At 36.7% G+C, this 25,036-nt stretch overlaps 1 protein-coding gene across 1 annotated transcript in view; it reads left to right on the top strand.

The window, feature by feature from the left end:
- Positions 1 to 25,036, top strand: part of HBS1L (HBS1 like translational GTPase) — a gene marked incomplete at both ends in the record, with an annotated part of 63,726 nt that overhangs the window by 21,307 nt on the left and 17,383 nt on the right. The window contains 2 exons of the mRNA XM_079550342.1: positions 14,987 to 15,095; positions 24,361 to 24,617. Coding sequence (XP_079406468.1) covers positions 14,987 to 15,095; positions 24,361 to 24,617 — 366 coding nt within the window. The remainder of the gene's footprint in view (positions 1 to 14,986; positions 15,096 to 24,360; positions 24,618 to 25,036) is intronic.

Consider the following 25,036-nt stretch of genomic DNA (forward strand, 5'->3'; position numbering starts at 1 on the left):
ATGAAGAAGGCAAGACAGCACTGTGGCAAACTAATTGTGTTTGCTTTGGGAATGTGCTAAATTAGAATTAAAGGAAGCAACAGGAGTGAGTAGATGTTGAAGCCTGATGACTTGACGGTTGAGGCAACAGAAAAATTAACAAAACCCGGAAGAACTCCTTAGTAAAATATAAATCAGTAATAACAGCTTGCTTCTCATTTCATGCTTAGAAAAAATGTAATTGGCCTTCAATAGGAATGTTCTTATTAAGTGTTTTATTCGTCTTTGTTAGACAGTTGCTGTTTAGTAGGTATGTGTGCAGTGTATTGAACTTTCATCTCTGTACTTCCAAGGACAAAATTGAGATTGTACTTTTTTTCCCAAATGAAGTTGCTAGGGTTTAGGAAGTACATGTATGAACAAGGTTCTTTACAGCACTAAAGTATCTGGAAAATGTACCAGAAGAGAACTGATAGTGATGAACCTATATGAGAAGAGTTGTGTCTTGAGCTTTAAACCCCAGTATAAAGAATAGAAATGCAAATCTGCTAGTATAGTTATGACAGCTGAGGAGTCTTCCTATAGAAGAAATGGAAGTGGAGTAACGCTTTTGTATCCTCATTGATAGTTTGTTCTATCAAATAACGAATGGGTAAGAATCAGGCTGGAAGGGCCCCTAAAGATTATCTAATTCCAGCCCACCTGCCATGGGCTTCCATTCAGTCTGGCTTCAACACTTTCAGGTATGGGGCATCCACGGCTTTTCTTGACATCCTTGGCAGTGCCTCACATCACCAGACTATTTTAGGCTTTTTCCTTTTGTCTTCTTTTGTTTTTCCAACATGGTTAGAAAATAGCTTTAAGGAAAGGAATGATACTCTGGGTAATAATAGAACGATGTTCTGGCTTAGTGTTACTTAATACAAGTGTAGGGAGAGTGCATCCCTGTTAATCCCTAATACTAGTCATCAATTGATAAATGTAATCTATAGAACTAAATTGATGGGCATGAACGTATTGTAGAAACTTCTTGTTTCACACACATATGGCCCTTGTTTTATTTGTCATGTGGCATAACAAAATTCAGTTAGTATGAGGAAACCTTAAATGTTTTCTCTTGGTGTTATATTTTTAAAATTGATGTTGGATATCTTCACAGAATACTTAAACTATTCCATCTACCTAAAAAACTTTTTACAAACCCAAAATTCTTTTTTAATTGTTCTAAGTTGAATAATAAAATAATAGTGTAAAGTAATAGAAGGATCATTAAAGCATTGTTTATGAATTTCAACTTAGGAATTGTAATGCAGTATTTTTTTTTTATTTTTATTATTTAGAACTGCTTAATATTTTGCAGTTAAGGAATAATGGCATAAACCACCTCCCCTTAACCTAAAATTGTGGACTAATGAAGGGATGGAAAGAGTAGGTACTTCATTAATATCAGCATCTAATTTGGAGTTAAAAAACAAACAACCATACAAAACACCTTGTTAATTACTTGATTTTAAAAAGCATGTGTTTTGCATCATTCTTTTACATTTAGTCCAAGTAAAGTGAGTACTCTAAGAGGTGTATGTTCACTCAGCAAATTTCATTTGAACACATTTTGTGTGAAATGTTTAAATTTACCTAATTTGCACGTGCAAAGGAGAACAATGCATTTTTAATGTCTTCTGTTTTCCACTCATTCTTTCTTAACTTTTATTCTTTGTTATATAAAGAATGATAAAAATTTGAGCATGTTAAACATTTTTCACTTCAAAATAATTGCTTTAAAGTAACTTCTAAATGTGTATATTAAACTGTTCCATTCACTGCTTTTTACAGTCAACTTAGTACATCACTTAACTTCTGGTAAGATTGTACATTTCCTGTATCATCTTAAGTTTGAGGTATAAGAGGGTGGTTGCAATTACAGAAGAGGCAGGATTTCAAGTTACAATTCCATCTTTGAGCTGTGCTCTTTTGTAAAATCCTGTAAAATAGCATGTATGAAGTACTTCTATTCAATCCTTATTCTTTGTATGGTTCTTTCATCATCAGGGGCTTATCATTGTTAGGTCTGGAAGTCGTGTGGCTTGAGATAATCACCTGTGAAGACCCTTTTGCATTATTCATCTGTATGCATCATTTCATCAGCAGTATCATTATTTCATGTAAGCATATCTTTTTTTCTCTAAAAATTCTATTTACTGTAAGTGGCATCCAGAGATAATACTTGTTCTGAAAGAAATGACCACCATCTTAGATTCTCATAGGAAGATGCTACTCTGCAAGATTGCCTTAACATCAGAGCACCTGCCATGAGTGGTAGCATGATGTCTCCTGTTTCCCTTTTCATTTTTTTCGTGCCTTTGGGAGCTTTTTTCCATCCAGATTAGCAGGCATATCTTACTCACTGAGCTGAAGGCCTTGCATAGAACTTACTTTCTCAAAACAGGCAGATTTTTAGAAGTTCAGTTTTACCTTTTACTGCTTTCATCTTCACGTGGCCATGTCTTCCTCATCCTGGTTGTCACTGTTGTAGATGCTGTCAGCTTCTTCTGTGTCAGTTTCCTCAATTTATTAAAGTAGTAAAGAAATGCAAGCAGTAAGCATACCTTTTGTTCCAGCTTCTGTTTTGCAATAATTGGGAAAATGACCGTGTCTAATTTATTCGGTCACAATGATATCTTTTACTGATCCTTATTTTGGGGCTTACAATAGCACAGTAGCTTCCAACATGCCATTGTTCTTGTTTTTCTTTTTTGTTACCATTGACTATTCTTGTTTACGTTCTCTTGTCTGGTTGTAGTTTTCATCGTAGAGAGTTGCTTTACTGCTTGGTGAAAATATTTAATGTTTGTGTATGTAGGTTGCTCCAAAAGCATTGTTTCCTATTTATTTCCATGGAAACTACAAGAGTTACAAAGGGCACAATAACACTATTTGTTAATGCAAATTCTCAGCTACAAAACACTCAGCACAGCCACCATGAGCTATGCGTTTTGCTAATGATGAACAAGAGCCTGCGTGCTGTGCTCATAAAAATCTGTACCAGCGGAGGTGACCCAGTGTCTCTGTTGTCACGGCTGAAATGCGCCACCCACCGCCTTACTGTGCTTCATCCACTGTTTAGTCTTCATCAGTGCTTAGAAAATGTTAATCACTGTCAATATGTGCAATTTTTTCCACGTGGAAGATGCAGTGGAATTGCCACGTCACAGCCTGAACCAGTGATTGAGCACCAGATGAGAAGACATGACTAGCCCAGCTCAGGTGCAAGCTGTGCACCTGATTGACTGGAAGGGATGGACCCTGCGTCTGCCTCTCCTCACCCTCATTTAAGGGTTAGCAGCTGTGGGAGCAATATCTTTCCTGATGGAGACTGTGCTTCTCTTGAGCCATCACTGGTCAATGGAAGGGGTGAGATAGTGTTCCTTCTTGTCATCTTATATTGCCCCATAACGTTTATATCTCAGCAGAAGGCAATCATCGCCGCCTTCTGCCACACAGAGTAATACAGTTCCACACATTTGCCTCACACACACTTCTGTGTCAGATGCCGTTGTGTCTGACTGCCCCTCTGCTGCCATCTGTTGCACAGCAAAAAAAAATTAATTTAATTAGCTTTTAAATATTTGTACCAAAAATTCGAGGTGAGTTACAAATATAAATAAATACTGAGCTTCTCCCACAAAGATAGTCTTCTTTTCCATTGAGGCTTATGTCCAAATCTGTTTAGGAGTTTATAGTAGAATAATTTATAAATTTGAAGATTGTAGCTTGCCAAAGTGAAGGGATAAAGAAGTGAGTCAGTGTTCTGAACACATACTATGTTGTTGATGGTATGGTATGTAAGAAGTTTCTGTCAGTTACTAACTGCTGACTTCGTGCCTAGTTTTACCCAATTCCAGAGATATGCCCAGTTTACAGGTTTGGGAAGATCTTTCATTCTGTCCGTGGAGTAGTGGTAGCATGATGAGGATACTGAAGAAATCAATTTTGTCACAACACAAAAACTGTTGAAATATCTTTATTCCACACAATGTTCTCCCATCTTCTTAGCTCCATTCCTATTGACAAGCCCATATCACCATTCCTACTATCTCTGAGTTGACCTTTAGTGAAATTCTAATAAATTCTGTAATTTCCTTTCATCTTCATTATAGGTAAAGCTTTAAAAATTGGAGTCTGTTGCTGACTTTTTGTAAAATATGTAAGTAAAGTACCTCCATCTTTTGCCTTTAAAAATATGAATTAAAAAATGGTACATTTCTGAGGATTTACTGTTAAATTAGCATAGCCTTGCAAGCACAAATACAAAAGGCATTGTCAGTGAGTTATCACTCTTGTATGCAGTAACTTTGTGTAATTAAATGCATTTGTGAGTCAGTTTGCTGTGGACACTGTATATGTTTAGATATATGGTTTTTAGTAGTTGAACTGTTTCACCTTTATATATTGAACATTTAGATTTTTTTAGTCTCTTCTGATGCTTTGAGAGAACGCATTATTAACCTTCTGGGGAAAGTTTGTAGAGAAGTTGTGGAAGAGTGAACAAATACAAGATGATTCTACTTTTTGTGTACTGTCAGTTTGTTGTTCTCTTGTTATTATTCTCCTTATAGTTAACTTCTGCTTCTTACTGAAGATATTTTAGTGCATAAATAGAAGTTGTGGATTGGGAAAGTTTTCTTTAGTAAAATCTTGACAGTCCTGTAATACAATCATCAAGAATGTCCGTGTGTGTAAAAGGCATGACGTTTTTTTTCTGAATTAATTGGAGGATGTGCAAGCAAATAGCACCATCCTCTGGCATTATAATATTAATTAAGAATTAAACCTTGATGTTGCTGTTTGTTATTTTGGGAAATTATAATTTTAATAGAATGTACGTATTGTACTTTCAGTTTTACATACTCATTTTGGGCCAAGTTTTTAACAGAAATTGTGTTCATTTGCATGGCCTATGTGTATTCTACTCAATTAACTGAGTAGCAATAGATAATATCTTTTTAGGGTTATCCTACATATGGTGCTGACTCTGTTCTTTACATGACCATTTATGGTAGGAAGTTGCACTTCAGAAATATCGATCTGAGCGTTTTCTAAATCACAGTGAAAGACAATTCACAGTCATTTAAGAAAAATTCGTTGAATTAGAAAACACCACCAACGATTTAGTTGTTTGTGTGGGAGAGGATAGGCGCTGGTACAGAACAACTGCAAATGTCTAATAAGTAAATGATTTTTACAGCAAATTGTAGCTTTGGTTACGGATTGAGAAGGGATGTCATTGGCATTACTCGAGAGTAGTGCAAGAAATACACCTACCAAAAATACGGTTTCAGTAGTTACAGGATGAGTTGCAGTGAGTTACAATTATGTGAAGGATTGAGTTTTAGCCCATTTAGCTATAAGTAATAGGCACAGTAGGCACGAGAAATACTGCAGGGATTGCTATCTAGGACTTGACGGATGAGTAAGTCACTGTTTTAATAGTTGTGATTTTCTATTGGACCTTTAAATGTTTACGTGTTGAAAACATCAAAAGGAGACAGCTGTTTTTTGTGTAATCTCTAGAAGGCAGACATCCCCCCACAGGTCTGCTTTTCCGTACAGTAGACCTCTGCTCCTTTTACTCCGGAGGTGCTGGCTTAATGAAACTGGAAATCTTGAAATGAGAGTTTTACTCCAGTGACGATGTTTTTCTTTCATCTAGTCTGGTTTATATTCACAGTTTGCAGACTAAATAGCCATGTCTATGAAAAGACTTAATCAGTGGTCTGCATATAGAACTGAACTATGGGTTCCTTTGTTGAACTATATTGCTTAAACACTACTTCAGGGTGATTGCTGATTGGAGTGTCATATTAAACATCTGGAAACAGGGAAGAGTTTAATCTACTAAAGCTCTGAATATTCACAGCTGCGATAGAGGTCAGTAACAAATTTGACATATAAAATACATTATAGCATTTTCTGAAATACTAGGTTTTTCTGGGACATCAGATATTCCAAGTTATTTTCTGAAGTGGAATAATGACATTGTGAATAAAAAAAACCTACTAAAATGGTGAAAGGAAGTTGCTTGTGAAGCCTGCAGGTACAGTGGCAATGGGTACCAAGAGAAAAAAAAATGTTTTTTTTTTTTTTTTGTCAGTTTAGCAATATTTGAGTATTTGAATGCACACAATTTGAATATAAAATTCACAGTAAAGTTCCACTAGAAGGTACTTATTTCTGGTAAGAAGAGCAAGAGAGTATCAGTAACTGACTGCTATATTCTACATCATTTGGGTTCAGTTAGAGAGAAAATGTTGGTGGCAAGGCTACAGTGACACTCCAGAAATTCCGGCTAAGGTCCAGACAGGAAGGGTAATGTGTTATTGCCTAGTTAGAAACCATTCCACTCCATCCACTTCAACTTGATCTAATTTCAGTGTGTATGCCATTCTCTAATTTGTTAAGTCATATTCAGAATTTTTCATGTAATTCCTATTTCTGTTCTAAACACATTTCCTCGTGTTACTCTGAGTTTTTCATCTTGTTTCCACTTTTTTATACTTCATCACACAGAGGGTGGTGATGTGTTGGAACCAGTTGTCCAGAGAGGTTGTGGATGCCCCATCCCTGGATGCATTCAAGGCCAGTCTAGATGTGGCTCTGGGCAGCCTGGTCTAGTGCCTGGCGACCCTGTCCACAGCAGGGAGGTTGGAACAAGATGATCTTTGAGGTCCTTTTCAATCCAGGCCATTCTATGATTCTGTGATCACTACAATCTCTATCTGGTTATTCTTAGTCTCCCTATTTTTCCAGTCATTGGCCGTGATTTTTTTTTCCCCCACATTCACTTTTTTCCACTTGTAGCTTGCATCACTCTTCTGTTCCTGCTGTTCATGCTTAGTTTCTGTGTGTGATCTGTCACTCAGTATGTGTCCTCTTGCATTCTCTGCTTTCACTACAAGTTTTCCACAATTTAGGTTTTTAAATAATCTCAAATTCTTCTTTTTCACTGTTGCTCTCCTCTGTTGTATTAATGTTTGAGTCTTTTAATCCTTGTTTTTCAGGAAGTAAAAAGATCTTTTGAATGGTTTAACTTAGGCAAATTATATTTTTTTGCTGCTCTTTTTGAAAGTAAACTTTTGCCTGCTCTTTTCCAGTTTCCTCGTTCTACCTGTATCTGGAATTGGGGGGGAAAAATTGACCTCAGGAAGACACTTCATTTGAACTCAGAATTGCAAAAACTCATTTGTTCAATTAGCCAGAAGCTGTTAGGTTTGAAAGCAAGCCATGAGCAATGTCCAATGCCAGCTAACTGTTGCAAGAGAAACTGCTAGCCCCTCTGATAGTGCCTGATGCATATCCAGAAGTGGTAACTGGCTGTCGCAAGGCAAACTGTTTCTACACCTTCAGGGTTGGGCTAGTAAATTGTAGCAGGTCTGTTTTGTTAGAGCTGCAAAGAATTGGCCCATGTTGGAGGTAGAGCAAGCTATTTGATATTCCTGTGTATGTCCTCCCCCTCCCCACACACTATCAAACCTTAAAAATGAAGCAATTGTTCTAGTCAGGCATAAGTAAATATTTTTACTTTCAACATTTTTCAGTGAAAATTCCTACTCCCATTTTCATGAAAAAAGTCATATTCACCATCTGAAGCTTTACAAAGAAGGCAGTACTTATAAAAGGAAGACAAAGTTACCTGGAAATCCTGACTGTGGTTTCTATTACGAAATAACCTTTCTTTTAAAGAGAAAATGTTAAATGCTCTTGTTTGAGGAATTGTTTTCAGTAATGGCTTCAGAATGGATGTGTTTAAGTACTGTAGAAGGTAACTTAGCTTACTGACTTTTTTATTTTTGTAGATTGTATTATTTTCATGAGAGTGAGATTGTTAACATCTATTGTTCATTGCGGTTTATAATAGTATAATGTCATACTTTTCCCTAAAATAAGTATTTTGAACTGGTATAATTTAAATACAGTGGAGTGACATTTTATTTTGAGTTTCGACAAATGACAATTTTATTTCAGTCTCAGTCGCTCAGACTGTTCCTTAAAGGCAACTGAATAATAGAGGAATGGAAGAGACTTTCTTAAATCATTACATTTGGTTTTTTTTCCTTTCTTTATTACCCTTTGTTGCTTCAGATGCTTGCTTGCGTAAGTAGTAGGACATGGTCAGAGTCCTGGAGTTCTGGTACTGTTCCCAGTGCTATGATATGTTGATAATTCTCTGTACCACCACCACCAAAGATCCAGTGTGTGCTTTGGCAAGCTGCACTATGCTGCAAATTCTAGGTCATTTTATAGAATTTGTGAGTTTCAAATAGTTCAGCTAATTATACAAAAAAAAAAAAAAAAAAAAAAAAAAGAAAATTACTTTCAGTACTGTGCAGCTCTCTAATGACATTTAAAAAAAAATATTTTCTCATGTTATTCTTGTGTGCTGTGGGATTTGAATGGAGAAAAATACGGTTATTCTGTTTTTAAGGGAAACTTAAAGGCTAGCAGCTCTTGAGGTTTTATGGTGTCCATGAAGGAATAGAAAAAATTTGAAGCATGTTGTAATCAGTATTTTGAAATAGATTATTACAATGATGTTTGTGTGTGTTAAATGTTAATGTAAGTCTGCATACATGTGGGCAAATGGATGATAGATCCTTCAGAGCAGGAGATTACATGTAATCACTCTGGCATCTCTTCATCAGCTGTCTCATGGAAAACCCATGATTGGAATTTTATTTTTTTTTTTTTCAATCTTAGGGCCTTAAATTTAGTTTTAAATTGTAGCATATAGGAAGGAAAGTATTATTGTGTTGCAGGCCTCAGTTACTTAATCTGTTTTTCAGACAGAACTGTGTCCTGTCTGTACTGGTGTTACTGCTGATAGACTCAGGTGCACCACCAGTAGAGCACTTGAAAAATAAATGGAGTCATGAAACACTTGGAACAATCGCTTGATATGATGGTACAAAGCACAGTGCCAGTGCCCTGTCTTTTCTCCTTTATGCAATTAGTGAATGTTGTTATATAATTGGTAGGTGAAGGTTTAAGTGACTTGCTTGTGGTTATATAGAAAGTCTGTGGCAGAGGGAGGGATGCAAACCATATCTCCTTAGATCAGAAGACATGGTTACATGTACGTTTTTCCATGCTACTGCTGGTTTACGCAGTACTTAACCCTTCCCCCACTACTGCTTTATGTTTCTGTGTTTTTTTGCTTTGTGTGTTTATCTGGAGTAGAAATAATGCAGGTTACTGCAGTTTATTGGGAAGTTGGCAAGTAGAATCTCTAGTTTGAGGATAAATACTAGAATTTAATACACTTTTTTAATATATACGATACTAGGAAAAAATGTTCCGAAATACCTTCATACTAAAAAATTGTTTTCCAATTCTGACAATGAACTGATACTGAACAGAAATATAAAAAGTGGATATTCTTTAGTATAAGAAATATTCTTTTTTTTGTGACAAAAAAATACATGTGGATTTACTGGGATTCTTAAGAACATATAGTGTTCAGTATAGGAAGCGCTCAGCTTTAATGTGGAAGTGTATATCAGAATCAGTAGTTTAAGTAATTTCATGAGACATACAAAAGACTGAGTTTTAGACCCTTGTTGTTCAAGGAAAAAAAAACAGGCTATCAGTAAAAGAAGAGACGACTGAGAGGGGACCTGATCCAGGCTTATAAATATTTGAGTGTGGCGGCCATAGTGGTGAGGCCAGTCTCTTTTCAGTGGTACGTGGAGACAGGACAAGGGGAAACGGCTGGAAACTGCAGCATAGGAAGTTTTGCACGAATGTGGACAAGAACTTCTTTATGGTGAGGGTGACGGAGCACTGGAACAGGCTGCACGGGGGGGTTGTGGAGTCTCCTTCTCTGGAGATGTTCAAGTCTCGCCTGGACACCTACTTGTGCGACCTGGTGTAGGGAACCTGCTTTGGCAGGGAGGTTGATCTCAATGATCTCTAGAGGTCCCTTCCAACCCCTACAATTCTGTGATTCTGTGAAAAGGATTGCGTGGATGCTGCATTTATTATGTGAATAAGCTAGATCTGCACTTCTAGAATGACCTTCATATAAATGTGTAGCACTTATGCTCATAAAGTTGGATGACTAAGGGAGGACGTTCTTAAATAAATTAATTTTGTTTTTCCTGGCAAAGTGAAGTTCAAAGGTTCCTGTCTCTTGGAGCTATAAAAACAAAAATAAGCCCCAAAGCAAAATAAACAAAAGGCACAAAATATATTTTTTTAATCTGCAGGTGGTTGAGTAAGCCTGGATTTATTTAAATAAAGTTACCATCTGAGAGGCATGGATGCAAGACATGCTTGACACCTTGATATATTTCCTATCTTCTTATTTTTCTTTTTTTATTTTAGTTCAGGCATCGTAAAGATTGAAGTTCATCTTTCTCAGAAGCAGTATTCACAGCGTAGTGATACAGTTTAGTGTAAAGTTTCATGGCGGTTACCCAATTTAATGAAGGGAAGCAAATTGGGAGGAGCAGTCTCTGTGCATAGGATTTGAAAAAGGTGACGTTTTGTTTCTACTGTTAAAAAGATCCAGACATCTGGATCATAGGAGCACTACTAGTGCTAGTGCTCATTTCTACAGTATCAATGTGAACACTTTTTCCTCCCTATTTCACTTCTTACTTATGTTTCTTGAGATAGCATATGTTTAGCAGACTTATGTTGTTTATATGTGCCTCTAATCTACCTGGGAACAGAGCAGACTGACATTTGACTGTTCCAAGTGCTAAAAAAATAACTCTTCCATGCCTCCAACAGAATTGAAGATCAATTTTTACTTTCATTGAAACTAACAGAATGGTAAATACACTAAAAAAATAAATTCTCAAATCTTTTTTATTTTGTAAAGAAGGTAAAATAATCTTTTGCTTTCTTTGTTTAAATCTTTTGCAGGTAATCCTTTGAGCCATTTTTACAGTGGAAACCCAAATCTGTGAAGTTGATTATGGTAAAGGAAGATGGTTGACTTGTCCGTGCACTTCTGCTGTTCCACCATGAACACCCTGAGAGGCTGTTTTCAGTTTTAAAAACTGCTCTGATGTTTTAGTTGGTTGCTGTATGTGTATATCTGTCTCCTGTTTTTTAGTCTGCAAGTACTCCACTATGCCATCAGATTTCAGGGGTTGTACCACTAATAATTTTCAAGTTGCAGCAGGTGTCTCTGTTAAGACTTCTTGACCAAATCAAAAGGCTATTCAGCTGGAAGACCATAGGGCAGTCACAGGATATGGAAAAGCAAAGAGGAGCATAAATGTTTGTTAGTTTCGTCAAACGCTATCACAGTTGTACTTGAGTAATGTCAGTGCAGGTCTCTCTGTTCCCTTTGGTATTGGGCTCGTCCTAATGTAAAACTGAAGCAAGGTGCATCAGTGCATGTTTTAGCATGTAATACTGTTTGACCTATAGGTATGGTTTACTTGTAATGCAGGTTCAGTGACATCAGTTTAGTTAGTATCTGAAAATTACTTTGCTTAAAAAAATGAAACTATTTTAATATTTTAAAACATTCTTGTGATGACTATCATATTGGCAAGCTTTTATATTTTTCTAATTCATGAATGACCCTCTCATTTTTGCTTTTTGTATAGCTAGAGTAAGTGAAATATTGGAGCTACTTTAGGACTTCAATTAAGAGTCATTATTAATCTCTATTTCATACACACTCTTGGTGTTAGGAGAAACATTGTCACTGAGTTGCTTGGGTTTGCATTTAAGAATGTCTAAATGGCATATGGTTAGAAGAATGTTTATCAAGCTTTTCTTGGCAAGAAGTTTATCTCTTTTTCCTTTGGAGGTCAATTTTCTTGCATCTGCTTTTATTCTAATCAGATTGGGATTGCTGCACCTACACTTTTTCCAGGGTTGTAGCACATTCACTTGCCTTAGGATATTTAGCTTGTTGATTCAGAAGTGTTTCTTTTGGGAATTATATCAGCATTGCGCACTGACTTCCTTTTAGTTCCAAGGTTCAATTTAAGGATTTGTATTTATCTGTTAAGTGCTGAATAGCTTTTGCTTTGTCTGCTGAAGTGGATAAGGGTTTATGGTGCAGTTCTCTGTAATACTCCATAGATTAGATAGTAAAGTATATGTTCTGTTCCTAGGCTTGTCCTTTGTACTGAAATCTGTATCTATTAATCTGTAATGGCACCTGCAATGCACAAAATCAGGCTTGATCCTTATCTTAAATGAGCTATTTGATTTTATTGTACTTAGTTGTGAAAACAGTGGAGTGAAAAAATGGTGTTTCACATTTCTACCAGTGGTATTACTAATAATTACTGTGTGATTATTGCATCTGTTTGAGTGCTGCCTTTACAGGGTAGTCCTCTATGGTTTGGTTTGGCTTTGTATGTGATCCTGGTCTCCTTCCTTACTCCAGCCATGTGGAAATGAGTGCTTTTTTTTTTTTTTTTTTTTTGTTAGTGACAACAGAACCTGTCTGCTGTCAGTGAACAATTATTTTACTTTCTCTTGCTCTTTGTAATTTTACTTTTTTAATCTTTATTCACCTTTTAATGTTTTTAATGTCTTGTTTTAGGTTTCAGTGTTTGTTGCATTGTGTGAATGCTTCAGGCTTTAATTCTTTTTGTTCAGCCCTGTTTTCAATGCTAAGTGTTCTGCATATGGAACCTTTTCTCCTAACACAATCACTTACTTGGTGTGACATGTTTCTTCTAGGTGCATAATTTAATGCTTCAGTTTGCAGTAAATATTGTAAGTTGTGTGTGTGAGGTAGTTCTGGTGAATTTTTTTTGTCTTTTAAACTTTGTCTAGAGAGTGAGTAGCATAGTACTTTTGAAGGTAATTATTTAACTTTCTTGAAATTAATGTTCAATTCTGGATTCGTGGAATATATTTCATCTGGTACCATTAACTTTGGATCAATCTGAAACACTCCAACAGCTGTACAGATTGAAGCTTAGTTGATAAATTGGATAGAGAACATAACTTTTTTAAAAATCTGGTGACTTTTGATATTGGATCAAATTTAACAACTATTGCTAATGGATTGTAAGTGATATGCAAGGTACACAGTAACAAATATTTTCTTTCATTCATTTCTTTCAACTTTTTCATTGTGGTTCTAGTAATTCTTAGTTCCTAGCAGCCTGATTTCAAACATGATGTTTCCTGAGAATTAACTATAATTCATCTTTCAAGTGACCTGTAAAACATTCATGTCTAACCAGCAGTTGAAGGCAATGTCTGACTGAAAATTGTTTCAGTTGAAATGAGAAAAAAAAAAAAAAAAAAACTTCTCTGAAAAATTGTTACTCAAATAATTAAGTTCTCATTAAAAATAAAATGGTGTAAGGGACCTGTTTAGGTAGGTACTTGAACATGAAAGAAAATCTTTGCATTTATTTATTAGTCCTTGCCAATTATATTTATGAGAACTTTTTCCCTGGCTCTTTACTATTTGTCCGTTTTAAAATGTATACTTTTTGTGAACTGTGCTGTTGCCTTTATTTCTCTTGATACTGTTTTTCCTTATTTGGTGCAATTGGTTTGCAATTAGTAATGATACGCATGCAGGCTAATTCTTCCAGAGACCTCCAGGCTACATATAACAAAAATAAATATCAACAGATAAAGTAAATGAGGAAGATGAAGTTAATTAAGAATTCCTCAATCAACAATTGTTTTTTTGCTTTAAAAAAAAAAAATCTGAAAAGTTGCACAACAGCTTTTATGGTGTGCTATTACAGACGTGTCTGTGGTATTCCTTTTCCGTACCTGAAACAAAACTTCAACAGGCTTGACCACAACTTTACATACAACTTGTACAGAGCTATGATCGTGTGGTTTTAGAGGTGTAGCTGTCATATTTAGGGTGCAGTAAAGAATTAATCTGAATGAACAGGACCAAGTGGCTCCAGTAGTTCATCTTACAATAGTAACCTAAAATACTTAAAAATTAACTTCTTATTCAGAGTGTTCACTTGATTATGACTGTTAGAATTTGAGTATTATTTGAAGACTAATAGCATTTTTCCAGTGTTCAAATGCTTCTGTAGGTAAAGATTGTATAAAATGTTCAGTTTAATTCTGAATTCAGGTTATTGTTTTTCTGTCTTGTGTATATAACATCTTTGAAGAGATGTAGTCATAGTCACTCATATTGCAAAGCTGGAAGTCTTTTCTCTTAAAAGAGGGAGGAAGGAGTTACTTAGCATGTTAAACTGAGAGTTGTGGAAAGAAAAGAACTAGTTTACTATTTTTATTTATGCTGCTCATCAGGTAAATAACTTCTTCAACAGATTTCCAAGGAACTGTGCTTTTAGGTCTGTTGAATGTAGTTTCACAAAATTCAAAATCAATCTTACTGTATCTGTGTTTTCATGTAAATTATGGTAAAAAATTGATGCCTTTAAAAGGGAGTAGGTTGTTCAGTTCTGGTTTTCATTCCATAATTACCTTTAAGTTAGCTAGCTTGAGTGTTGCTTGGCTTCTTTGATGTAGCTTAGTTTGAGTCTGCAATCTTTACAGGTTTGTGGGAAGGCCAAGTAACCCATCTGTATTTTCTGCTGCTGTTAGCAGTATCTGACTACTTTTTTTTCCCCACCTTGTACGTAAAGGTTCAGCAGTATTGAGACGAAAGGAAAATTGCAAGAAAGTGTTAACCTGATCGATTAATGAGCAGTTATAAAGTATTTTCTTCATCCTCATGTTTTCTGATATGCCTTTGTCATTCTGCAGAACTACTGCCAAAGTAGCAATGCTCTTAAACAGTATGGCTGTCACATCAGTGCTTGGAGAATGCAGATTAGATATTCAAAATAGAAATGTTTGTAGATCAGTTTCTTACTTATATATATGACATATCTATTCAAATTGAAATGTGAAATTCCATAATTATCACGGACTGGTAATTTTGGGTGAAAGAGAAGCAATGTAACCTGTTAAACTTTGTATGTAGCGCTTGTTAGTTATGGCTTTAAGTTCAAACATACTTTTTGTCTATTACTAGGAAAATCAAGGGATTCCCGATCAGCCAGAATGGAATCTGAAATTGTACCGAAAATTACCAAAATGACAGTGTCTGGAAAGAAACAGTCGATGGGATTTGAAGTTCCATGGTAAGCTGAGCCCACTTATATCAAGGTACATCAGTAGCTCTTCTTTCAGACTGATGCACCTGTAACGAGCTTTCTTCTTCTTTTATTTCTATTTTTACAGCAGTTTTAGTGTCACTCTCCAGAACAAACCATTTCAGCTTCTTGTTTGACTCACAATTACTTTCAGAAGATGGTACCTCACGTTTTGAGTTTAACAAATCCTTTCACTATGAATAGTGTAGAGAGATATCAGCTATGCGGATTATTTAAACATCCGCTTCATAGAATACTGAACATTCTTGGGGTTCGTTTATTTTAAATTTAGTTTGCTAAGTGGAATTATGAAATCGATAAATCTTAACTGTAATTGCTTGTTCTTCAAAGGAAGTAATACATTTAAGAATAATTTATGGGGAAAATAATCACTTAAGACTAAATTGTCTTCCTCTGCAGCTTTTATTAACTTTAACAGGTGTTCAGGGTATAACTGTTGTAGAGAAGTCAGTCCTCCTTATGCTGAAGTAATTTTGAGTAGTAATTCTAATTTTACCCTAACTTGGAACTGCTGGGGAGATGTCTCGTTAAGAGTGCAAAAACATGCTGAATCAGAGTCCACCTACCTACAACAGTAGCCAGGACAGGTCAAGCATGTTAGGAATATGTTCTATGAAATGTCACTGCGTGTAGCATTCTGTGGCTCCTCCATCACCTGATTTTTCTTTTGGATTGGACTGGTTTCTAGTAACAATACTTAATGCAGTTTTTGTGTTTGGATATGCTTATTGTGATTTTGAATTCAATCTTATTATAGTCACATACTTTGTGCCAAGGAATAGCATGGTTATCCTAAGGAAAATAGTTCACAAGCATAAACAATGCCAACATCCCCACCTCAGCTGCAGTATTTGCAGTTCTGATCTGGAAAGCATTTTGAGGAGCAAGAAGATAGCATGGTATTTATTTTACAGTACCTTGAGCATGTTTGGTGTAACTGTGTAGAAAGTAACCAGATGGTTTTACCTAGTTTCCTAAGTGCATTTAATACAGGGGTGTAAGGCTGATATCACTATATCCTTAAAACTGTTAAATGCCTTTGCTGAATGAAGTTGATGTCTTTCAGCTACTTAGATACAATAAAATGTAAATTAAAAATTTCTGGGATTTCAAAATCCTCTTTCTGTGCTGTTTGAGATTTGCAATACATCAGAGGAAACCTTTTTCTTCCTCTCACCTTTGCTGATTAGTGACTGTAATTGTCAACGGTTTACGGGCTGGTTCAGCCCCCTTCTGTGACTAGCAGGGCAGAGGGATTTTGCAAAATCTGCACCTCTGGAAAAGGGAACAGGGGACTCCAGAATAATTAAAAACAGTGGCAACGATCTGAGGAGAAACAAACTAATTTACTAAATATAGTATCGGAATGCAAGATAACACACTATAATACAATGTAATTAGAATTGAAGCTAATAAATCAAATATAATGAGAGAGAGAATGTCCGAAAGGTGAGTAGGCCTCACCGCAACACAGAGGTGAGATGTGCAGTCCGGTTGAGCAGCAGGGAGATGGGAGGAGAGCCAAGGAAGAAAAGCGGATGAACAAAAAACCCATCAGGTGACCTTGCCAGGAGTTCTATCTACTCACTGTGACCACAAAGTCCTCTGGGGAATGTAGTTCTTCTCTTCTGGACAGGTATCCAGAACTTGAGCATTAACAGTTAAACTCCCAGTGCACTACATGATGTTATGATGTGGAATACTGAAAACCAAAAATCATGAAACCATGTCAGTAATGACTGATTTGTATTAACTTAATGGAATCTTCATCTTTGGTGTTCCTATTTCACTGCTTAAATAGTTCTTCATAATAGTAAAATGATGTAGATATAACTTAATGAAAAGTAATCATAAAGGAGTGAAAAAGATCTGCCACTTAATCTTTCAGTGGCTCGATAGGGATAGTAGTGATTGCATTTTTAGCTGTCATAAGATAATAGCTATATGAAGTGTTTATTAATAAGAATAAATACAGAATTTAGTCTCTCTTATTTAATGACTGCCCCACCTTCTGTATGTGTCTGCTTTGTAGGGAAGGATGAAGTAGGAACGTGTAGGCTCATGTGTAGGCTGGAGAAATTCTTGGATAGGCTAATGGGGTGACTCAGTCTCAGAGGAAAAATAGTTGTCTCTCCGTGGTTCTCAGTTGCTCTGCTTCTCTTTAGGGACACTGACAGTTTGTATTATGCTTCCTTCCATTATAGTGATGTACTTTTTTTGTGACAGAAAATAAAACCTAACCTACTACTGATATCTTCAGGTTTAAATCTTTGGTACTGTGAAGATGTTTATTTACTTCACTTCACTTGATCAGCATTTCAGCAATGCTGCTAAATAAGAACTCTTTTTCCCCACCCTTTTCAGAGGGTGGTAGGTACAGGCTGCTTGGAGGAGCTGTGGGTACCCCTTCTCTGCAGAGATTCAAAGCCAGGTTGGATGGGGCCCCAGAAAGTCTAATCTGATGGTTGGCAGCCCTACCTGTGGCAGAAAGGTTGGAACTGGGTGGGCTTTAAGGTCTCTTTCAACTCTAACCATTCTGTAGCCATTCTAACCATTCCTATAGAAATCATATGGATGTTAGACATTTACTTTTAAGCTAGTATAAATAGGAATGGAGTGGTTTATTGAAGAATAGAAGGAGATTTTGGGAATAACCAATCAACAAATATGGCATAAAGTCTGACAGAAATTGCAATGTTGTCTGCATGTTTTAGGAATCACGCTTGTAGGAACCTGTGATGACCTCCTTTGTTGTCTGTGGACCACTGGAGCAGAGTGACATGCAGAACTGAGGGAGGTGGCCTTGACCATATGCTTTCTTCTCTACTTAGGACAGTGTAGCTTATTCTGCCTGATTCCTAACATATGGAGCCTCATTTCCATTTTCCTATAGTTTCTGTGTAAGGTCTATGCTAAATATATTGAAGTTACCCGAAGCACTAGTGTTGCCTTGCAAGCTTGTAATGACTTTGTAGCTTTTATGTGTCCACTTCTAAACTTGAAAAGCAAACCCTTTTCCCTGTCTCAACTCCTTAAGTATGAGAGGTTTTTTTTCTTACACATTTATCTGCTGGTTTCTTGATAATTTATTTAAAGATAAATTCTTGGGGAAAGCAATAGATTTATGCTTATTAATGCCTAAGAAGGATTTTAAAATTATTTTTCAGATTCTCTTTGTTACTTATGCACTAATAAACGTACTGCAGAGGACTTATAATAATGCGTTTTTCTAAGTGCATAGTTTGTATTTCTGACTGAAAGCACTCTATTAGAAATTGTTCGTGGGAGTTTTGATAAACTTGAATTCTAAACCAAGTGTGATGTTAGCCTTTGGAGTTTGCACTTCATGCTCTCATTGCTAAATGTTTGTATGCTGTTGGTGCAGGCATCATTCCAAGGTGATTCTACGGTATGTTAGTTTTTGTTGTCAACTTTTATGGAATTTTAAAGATAATTCATGGGCCACGTTTTTAAAAACAGTGGTCTAGCATTAACAAAACTATTTGAATAGCTACTCAGTCTTTATGATACCAATTTTGTTATGATGCATGACCTCGTAATAATAAATGAACGAATAATAAACCATTAAAGTGTGAATGGAGTCTTAGAAGGCATGAATTACTCTGAGCATTGATTGCCTTAGAAACTGTCTCTGGAAAATGGAGTTTGCTCACTTCTGACAAGCTGTTTTTCTGGTGCTTTAGCGAGATTAATTACTGGGCTTTCTCTTGTCAAATTGTGAAGGAAAGCAGAAAAAATTGTGAGCAAAAAAGGGTGATTATTTTAACCAGCCTGACCAATATTTTGTAATTAATAATTTTGAAAGGGGAAATAAATGTAGACATTCCTGTAATGACTCTATGTACTCCGAAAGAGTCGGTTGTATAAAAATAGTTCATGAAGCATCCAGACTTGAAGAAAATAATGCTTAAAAGCTGAATCTTCAGCAGGTAAACTTTCAGGTTCTTCTCTGAATGTTGGTAGTGTGAACCTCAATAAACACAGTTGCGTGAAGATGAGTGTCTTTTAGCATGTTTTATAACAGCATATGTTGTATTTCAGAATTTCTTGTTCCCAGAAAACAGTGATGTAACCATAACATTTTACTCAATTTAATCTTACGGTCTGTGTTGGCAAAGATAACATAGGAAGTGTCTTGCCTCTGGTTTCTACTAAATGTTGAACTTTGCCAGGCATTTGTCTTCTGATTGCTAAGAAAAAGCTGTGGTGAGAGCTTTGGACACCTGTGGCTGAAGTGATGGAGATCAAGCCTGTATTTAACAAATTCTTATGCACAGTGCAAGCAAATGGTTAGGAATTGCTCTTCCTCCAAATAGAAATGGCAGATCTTCTGTTATCATAGATGTTTTCAGATTTCCAGAATGTGGTAGTATCTGAAACCTTTAGAAATCTAGCTGGAGTAGTCTACTAACAGTTTCAAATTTTCAAATACTTTACCCCTGAAATAATAGCAAGGCTAGTGGCTAGAGTCATGTTTTACTCATTATTTCACTAGTATATTATCTAGTGCCTTTTCTTGAACCACCCAAATACATACTCATTTTGGCATCCAAGAGCAGTGGTAGTCACACCAGAAGGTACTTAATCATGAGAGAATAATTGTTTAATCTTGTCTTGATTCTTTGAGGAGCTGTAAGTGGTTTGAATTCTGCCTTTCCTCATTCATCATATTTTTGGAATTCGTACTGACATTGTCTTTGGCTTAAGGGGAAATCTGAGCTTCTGAGACTAGAAAATAAAATTATTACTTAAGTAAGTAGAATTTAGAAACGTACTAGTAAATTGTCTTTCAAAATATGTTTTTGTTTTTTAAAAAGCTTTTGAAAGCTATAGGATAGCATGTTTTTGGATCACATTACTTCAAGTTATATCTAAATGTTTTCTTTTCAATGTTTTCCATTTTTGAAAGATTGGTTTTGGAAATAATGCAGACTGCAAAGGAGAGAATACTGGATTGCTGAATGCAAAGGCTGTTTTTGTCTGGCTGCTTTCTAGAAATTCAAGTGTTAGGATGCTAAGAAAAAATAATGACACCAATGTGAAATACCATATTTGTGTTGTACTGTAACTTCGTATTGGCAACCATCATAATGCTTCGGTGTGAAAGTGATAGATGTTGAGCTGACACTGCATCGAACTTCATCATGGAGGGAAAAAAAGATAAGAATGGTAATCTTGTTGGAAGGCATCTAACACAAATAAGTTTTAAATAGGTATTTTTAATATATGATTCAGGCCAAACTGGTCTGGTGTGCTTCGTGTAATTAAGGTGTTTTTAAATATGTTGTTAGAATGTGTAGAAAACTTTGTCTTGCAATTCTGCAGTCCTATGAATTTTTGCTTTCTATCAACATGATTGTTTTTCAGTCAGTTTTAATAAATAAATTTTAATAAATCTCTGAAGAGAAATTAGAGAAAATAATTGTACCATTCCGAAGTAGATTTTTCGGTTCAAACTTAATGTCCTATTAAGGAATTAAAAAAAAAAAAAAAAAAAAAAAAAAAAAAAAAAAAAAAAAAAAAAAGCAAAAACAAACAAGTATTTTGTTCAGACTGATAGAAATGCATTTTTCTTTTACAGGAAAACAAAGCACAAATAACTCTAGTGCCTTATTTTTTTTACGCAATAGCTCACTCCCTTTTCTATAACTGATGAGACATTAGTTTTTAGAGTTTAGGAAATTAAGTGCATCTTTTTATAAAAAATATTTGGCTTATCACTATACGGTGTTACATATTGGAGCTCATCTAAGCCCATAGTTGATGACATATTATGGCTAGTTTCCAGATATCATAAGATCAAAGGATCTTAGAATTGTTTGGGTTGGAAGAGATCTTTAAGATCATCTAGTTCCAACCCTCCTGCTATAGGCAGTGACACCTCCCTCTAGACCAGGTTGCTCAGAGCCCCATCCAGCCTGGCCTTGAATACTTACAGGGACCTCTTTGATCAAGCTGTTCCAGTGTCTCATCACCCTCACATTAAGAAAAATTTCTTCCTGATATCTAGTCTAAATCTACCCTCTTCCGGTTTAAAGCCGCTTCCCCTCATCCTGTTGCTTCATGCTCTTATAAAAAGTCTCTCCCCAGCTTTCCTGTAGGGCCCTTTCGGGTACTGGAAAAGTGCCTTCTCTTCTCCTGGCTGAAGAGCCCTAGCCCTCCCAGCCTGTCCCTGTAGGGAAGATGCTCCACCCCTCTGATCATCTTTCTGGTATTCCTCTGGACTTGCTCCAACTGCTGCATGTCCTTCTTCTGTTGGGGGCTCCAGAACTGTGTGTAGTACTCCAGGTGGGGTCTCACAAGAACAGAGTAGAGGGACAAAATCACCTCCCTCAACTTGCTGGTCATGCTTCTCTTGATGCTACCCAGGATACTATTAGCTGCCTGGTTTGCAGACACACATTGCCAGCTCATGCTGAGTCTTCTGTCAGCTGACACCCTTAAATTCTTCTCTTTAGGGCTGCTCTCAAGCCATTCTCCATTCTCCACCCACCCATATTTGTGCTTGGGATTGCCCTGACCCAGTAGCAGGACCTTGTACTTGGCCTTGTTTAACTTCGTGAGGTTGGCCTGGGCACACCTCTCAAGCCTGTCCAGGTCCTTCTGCATGGCATGCCTTCCCTTCAATGTGTCAGCTGCACCACTGAGCTTGGTGTTGTCTGCACGCTTGCTGAGGATGCCCTCGACTCCACTGTGCATGTCCCCTATAAAGATTTTAAGTAACATCAATCCTTGAGAACAAATCAAAATAAAAAATGTCATGAATGTGTGACCAAGGGCAGTAAACTGATATTGTTTTCCTTTAAATAGTTTACAAAATTTTAATAGGATAACTTCATGTAAATAGACTTTCCAGAGAGTTATGTATCTATTTTGCAGCAGCATAGATACTGTCCAACTCCTGCTACCTCCATGACATAAACCACGTGTGGTACTTAGCTTGTTGGAGAAAATGATGACTGTGTATCAAGTCTTGATGCACCATCCCAGCTTTAAGTTTTGGATTAGTAGCCAAGAAACAAGTATGCATATTTCTGCTTTGGGATCCTCACAATAAAGAGCAAGAACTTGGCTTTGGCCCTTATAAAAAAGGTGTCAAAATAAATCATTCTGATATTGTCCTTGTAGCTAGACTCTGAGTTAAAAAAGGGAGGGGTATAAAATGGCCGTCGTAGCTATGGCTATAATTAGAGGCTAAATTTCCATTCATTGTGAACGTTTACTAGGCTTAACAGTTTAGACTGTAATGCTTGAATTGCTTTGTCAAGTAGACTAGCTTGGTTGGACTATGTTGTTTCCTGACAGGAAATGGAAAGGAACTAATACAATGCAAATACTCCTGTGAGTGCTGATACAGACAGAAAATGAGAAGTAACGTTGCACTGAATTATCAAAAAAAAAAAAAAGAGGTACTGTGACATGGGATTCTGAAGTATGATACCAAAATAATTTGAATTATAAACATTGAAAAGAGGAAAACTGTGACATGGGATTCTGAAGTATGATACCAAAATAATTTGAATTATAAACATTGAAAAGAGGAAAACTGAAGTTTCCTTCTTGCTGGTATATAAATGAGATATGGAGACTGAAAGATTCACTCTGGAAATGATTATAGTTGTATTAGCTTTTGGTAGTGCTTCTGAAAACCTGCTAGAATCGGTTCTACAGAAAGTAGCCTGCACCACAGTAGAACTGCACTGATTTCCAGTTTTCCAGGTGAAGAAGCCCTTTTTCCTTGTAGGAACAAACAAAAACCAAACTTTTTCAATATTGATAAATGTGACTTCACAGAATTTCAGGAGTTGGAAAAGACCTCAGAAGATCAAGTCCAACACCCCTCTAAAACAGGTTCTGTACAGTAGGTCATGCAGGTGGGCATCCAGGTTGAATATCTCCATAACAGGAGTCTCCGCAAGCACTCTGGACAATGTGTTCCAGTGCTCCATCACCCTTACTGTGAAGTTCTTCTGCATTTTTGTGTGGAACTTCTGTGTTCAAGTTTTAAGCCATTGCTCCTTGTCCTATCAGTGTACACCACCGAGAAGAGCCTGGCCTCGTCCATTTGCCTCCACCTCCCTTTAGATACTTAATCAACATTAATCAGATACCCCCTCAGTCGTCTTTTCCCCAGGCTGAACATACCCAGGTTACTCAGCCTTTCCTCATACGGGAGGTGTTCCAGGCCCTTTATTACATTTGTGGTCCTCTGCTGGATTCCTTCTAGAAGATCGCTGTCTTTTTTGAACTGGGAGCCCAGATCTGGGCACAGTATTCTAAATGTGGCCTCACCAGGGCAGAGTAGAAGGGAGGATAACCTCCCTCAAGCTACTGACTGTGCTCTTTAATGCACTCTATGATACCACTGGCCTTCTTGCCAACAAGAGCACACTACTGGCTCATTGGCAACCTGTTGTTCACCAGAACACCCACGTCCTTCTCTGCAGAGCTCCTCTCCGGCACGTTACCTCCTAACCCCGGCTGATGCATGCGGTTATTCTTTGCCAGATGCAAGACTCCATACTTGCACTTGTTAAACCTCGTCAGGTTCTTTCCTGCCCAACACTCCAGTCTGTCCAGGTCTTGTTGAATGGTTGTACAGCCTTCTGGTGTGTCAGTCATTCCTCTCAGCTTTGTATCATCAGCAAACTTGCTGAGGGTGGACTCTACCCTTCATCAAAAGATGCTGACTTACCTGTTGTGATTTTGTGGAAACATTGCACCTTAAATTGCAGCTCAGATATGCTTTATTTCTAGTCTTTCTATATTTTGCTAATCTTCTCACAATGGAATATCACTCCATTCAGCTGTACTCATTACTGTGAGTGAAAGCTATTTTAGGATGTCTCAAAGCTCATTTAGGTAGCAGTCTCACTGCAGAGAAGGACAGTCTGTTGTAGTCCTTTCCCTTCATGTTAAAAGAAGTGGCTGTGAGAAGCTTTTGTTTATCAGAGTTTCATGAGTTTTGCAAGATTATTTATTTTGCTTTTGTGTATAGTACTTATCTGAAGAGATGTGAAGAGCTGGTATTGTGAAGTTTGTATCCAGTTGCTTATTACTTCCACCTTAATGGACTTGTTGCGACTTACTATATAGTATTTTTCTGAGACTTATATAAGGAAGGGAAGATTATTTTTCTCCTATATTTCTTTAATTTCTTGGACATTTGCATTTCCTGTGTTTTCTTTTCTTTTTTTTTTTCCTCATATAGTATGATTACTGAAGAAAATGGCCATGTTAACACACCTCAGAAAGGACTGCCAGTTGAAGAAGCCAGTGTAACTCCTGGGATTCTTGAGGCAGTATCAAAACCTGCTCTTTCACCCCAAGTAGTGCAGGTTTCAGAAGAGCAGAATACCGTGCCTACTCCAGTAAAGAAAACAAGCAAGACAAAACCACAAATAGATGTGAAAGCGGAATTGGAGAAGAGACAAGGAGGAAAACAACTGCTTAATTTGGTGGTAATAGGTAATAATGTTACGTTAAAGGTATAGAGGTTAAAAACTCTTTTGATTGAATCGGGAAGTGATAAAAAATGAAAATAGTCGTCTCTTTATCATCATACGCTGTTTTCTATTGTATCTGCTTGACCACTGCTATTGGGCGAAAGTACATTCAGACTTCCTTGGCTAAACCATGAGGTTGAGTTAACTTGCATTTGACAGACTAGTAAGATCTACTTTTGTTTTGTTTTGTTCTTGGTAGTGTTTTCTTTTTAGTACTAATATGGAGATACTAGTTGGCTGTCAACATAAAGTACCAGTTTCAGTATAGTGTCTGCCAGTACTGCTAAAATCCTGTGGATTGCATGAATGTTAGTGTATGTGATTTTCATATATTTTTGTCTATTTCATGTTGTACTATATTTAAAATTTGTAAATCAGTAA

Source organism: Tetrao urogallus, assembly GCF_951394365.1.
Source record: "Tetrao urogallus genome assembly, chromosome: 2".
Taxonomy (NCBI): domain Eukaryota; kingdom Metazoa; phylum Chordata; class Aves; order Galliformes; family Phasianidae; genus Tetrao; species Tetrao urogallus.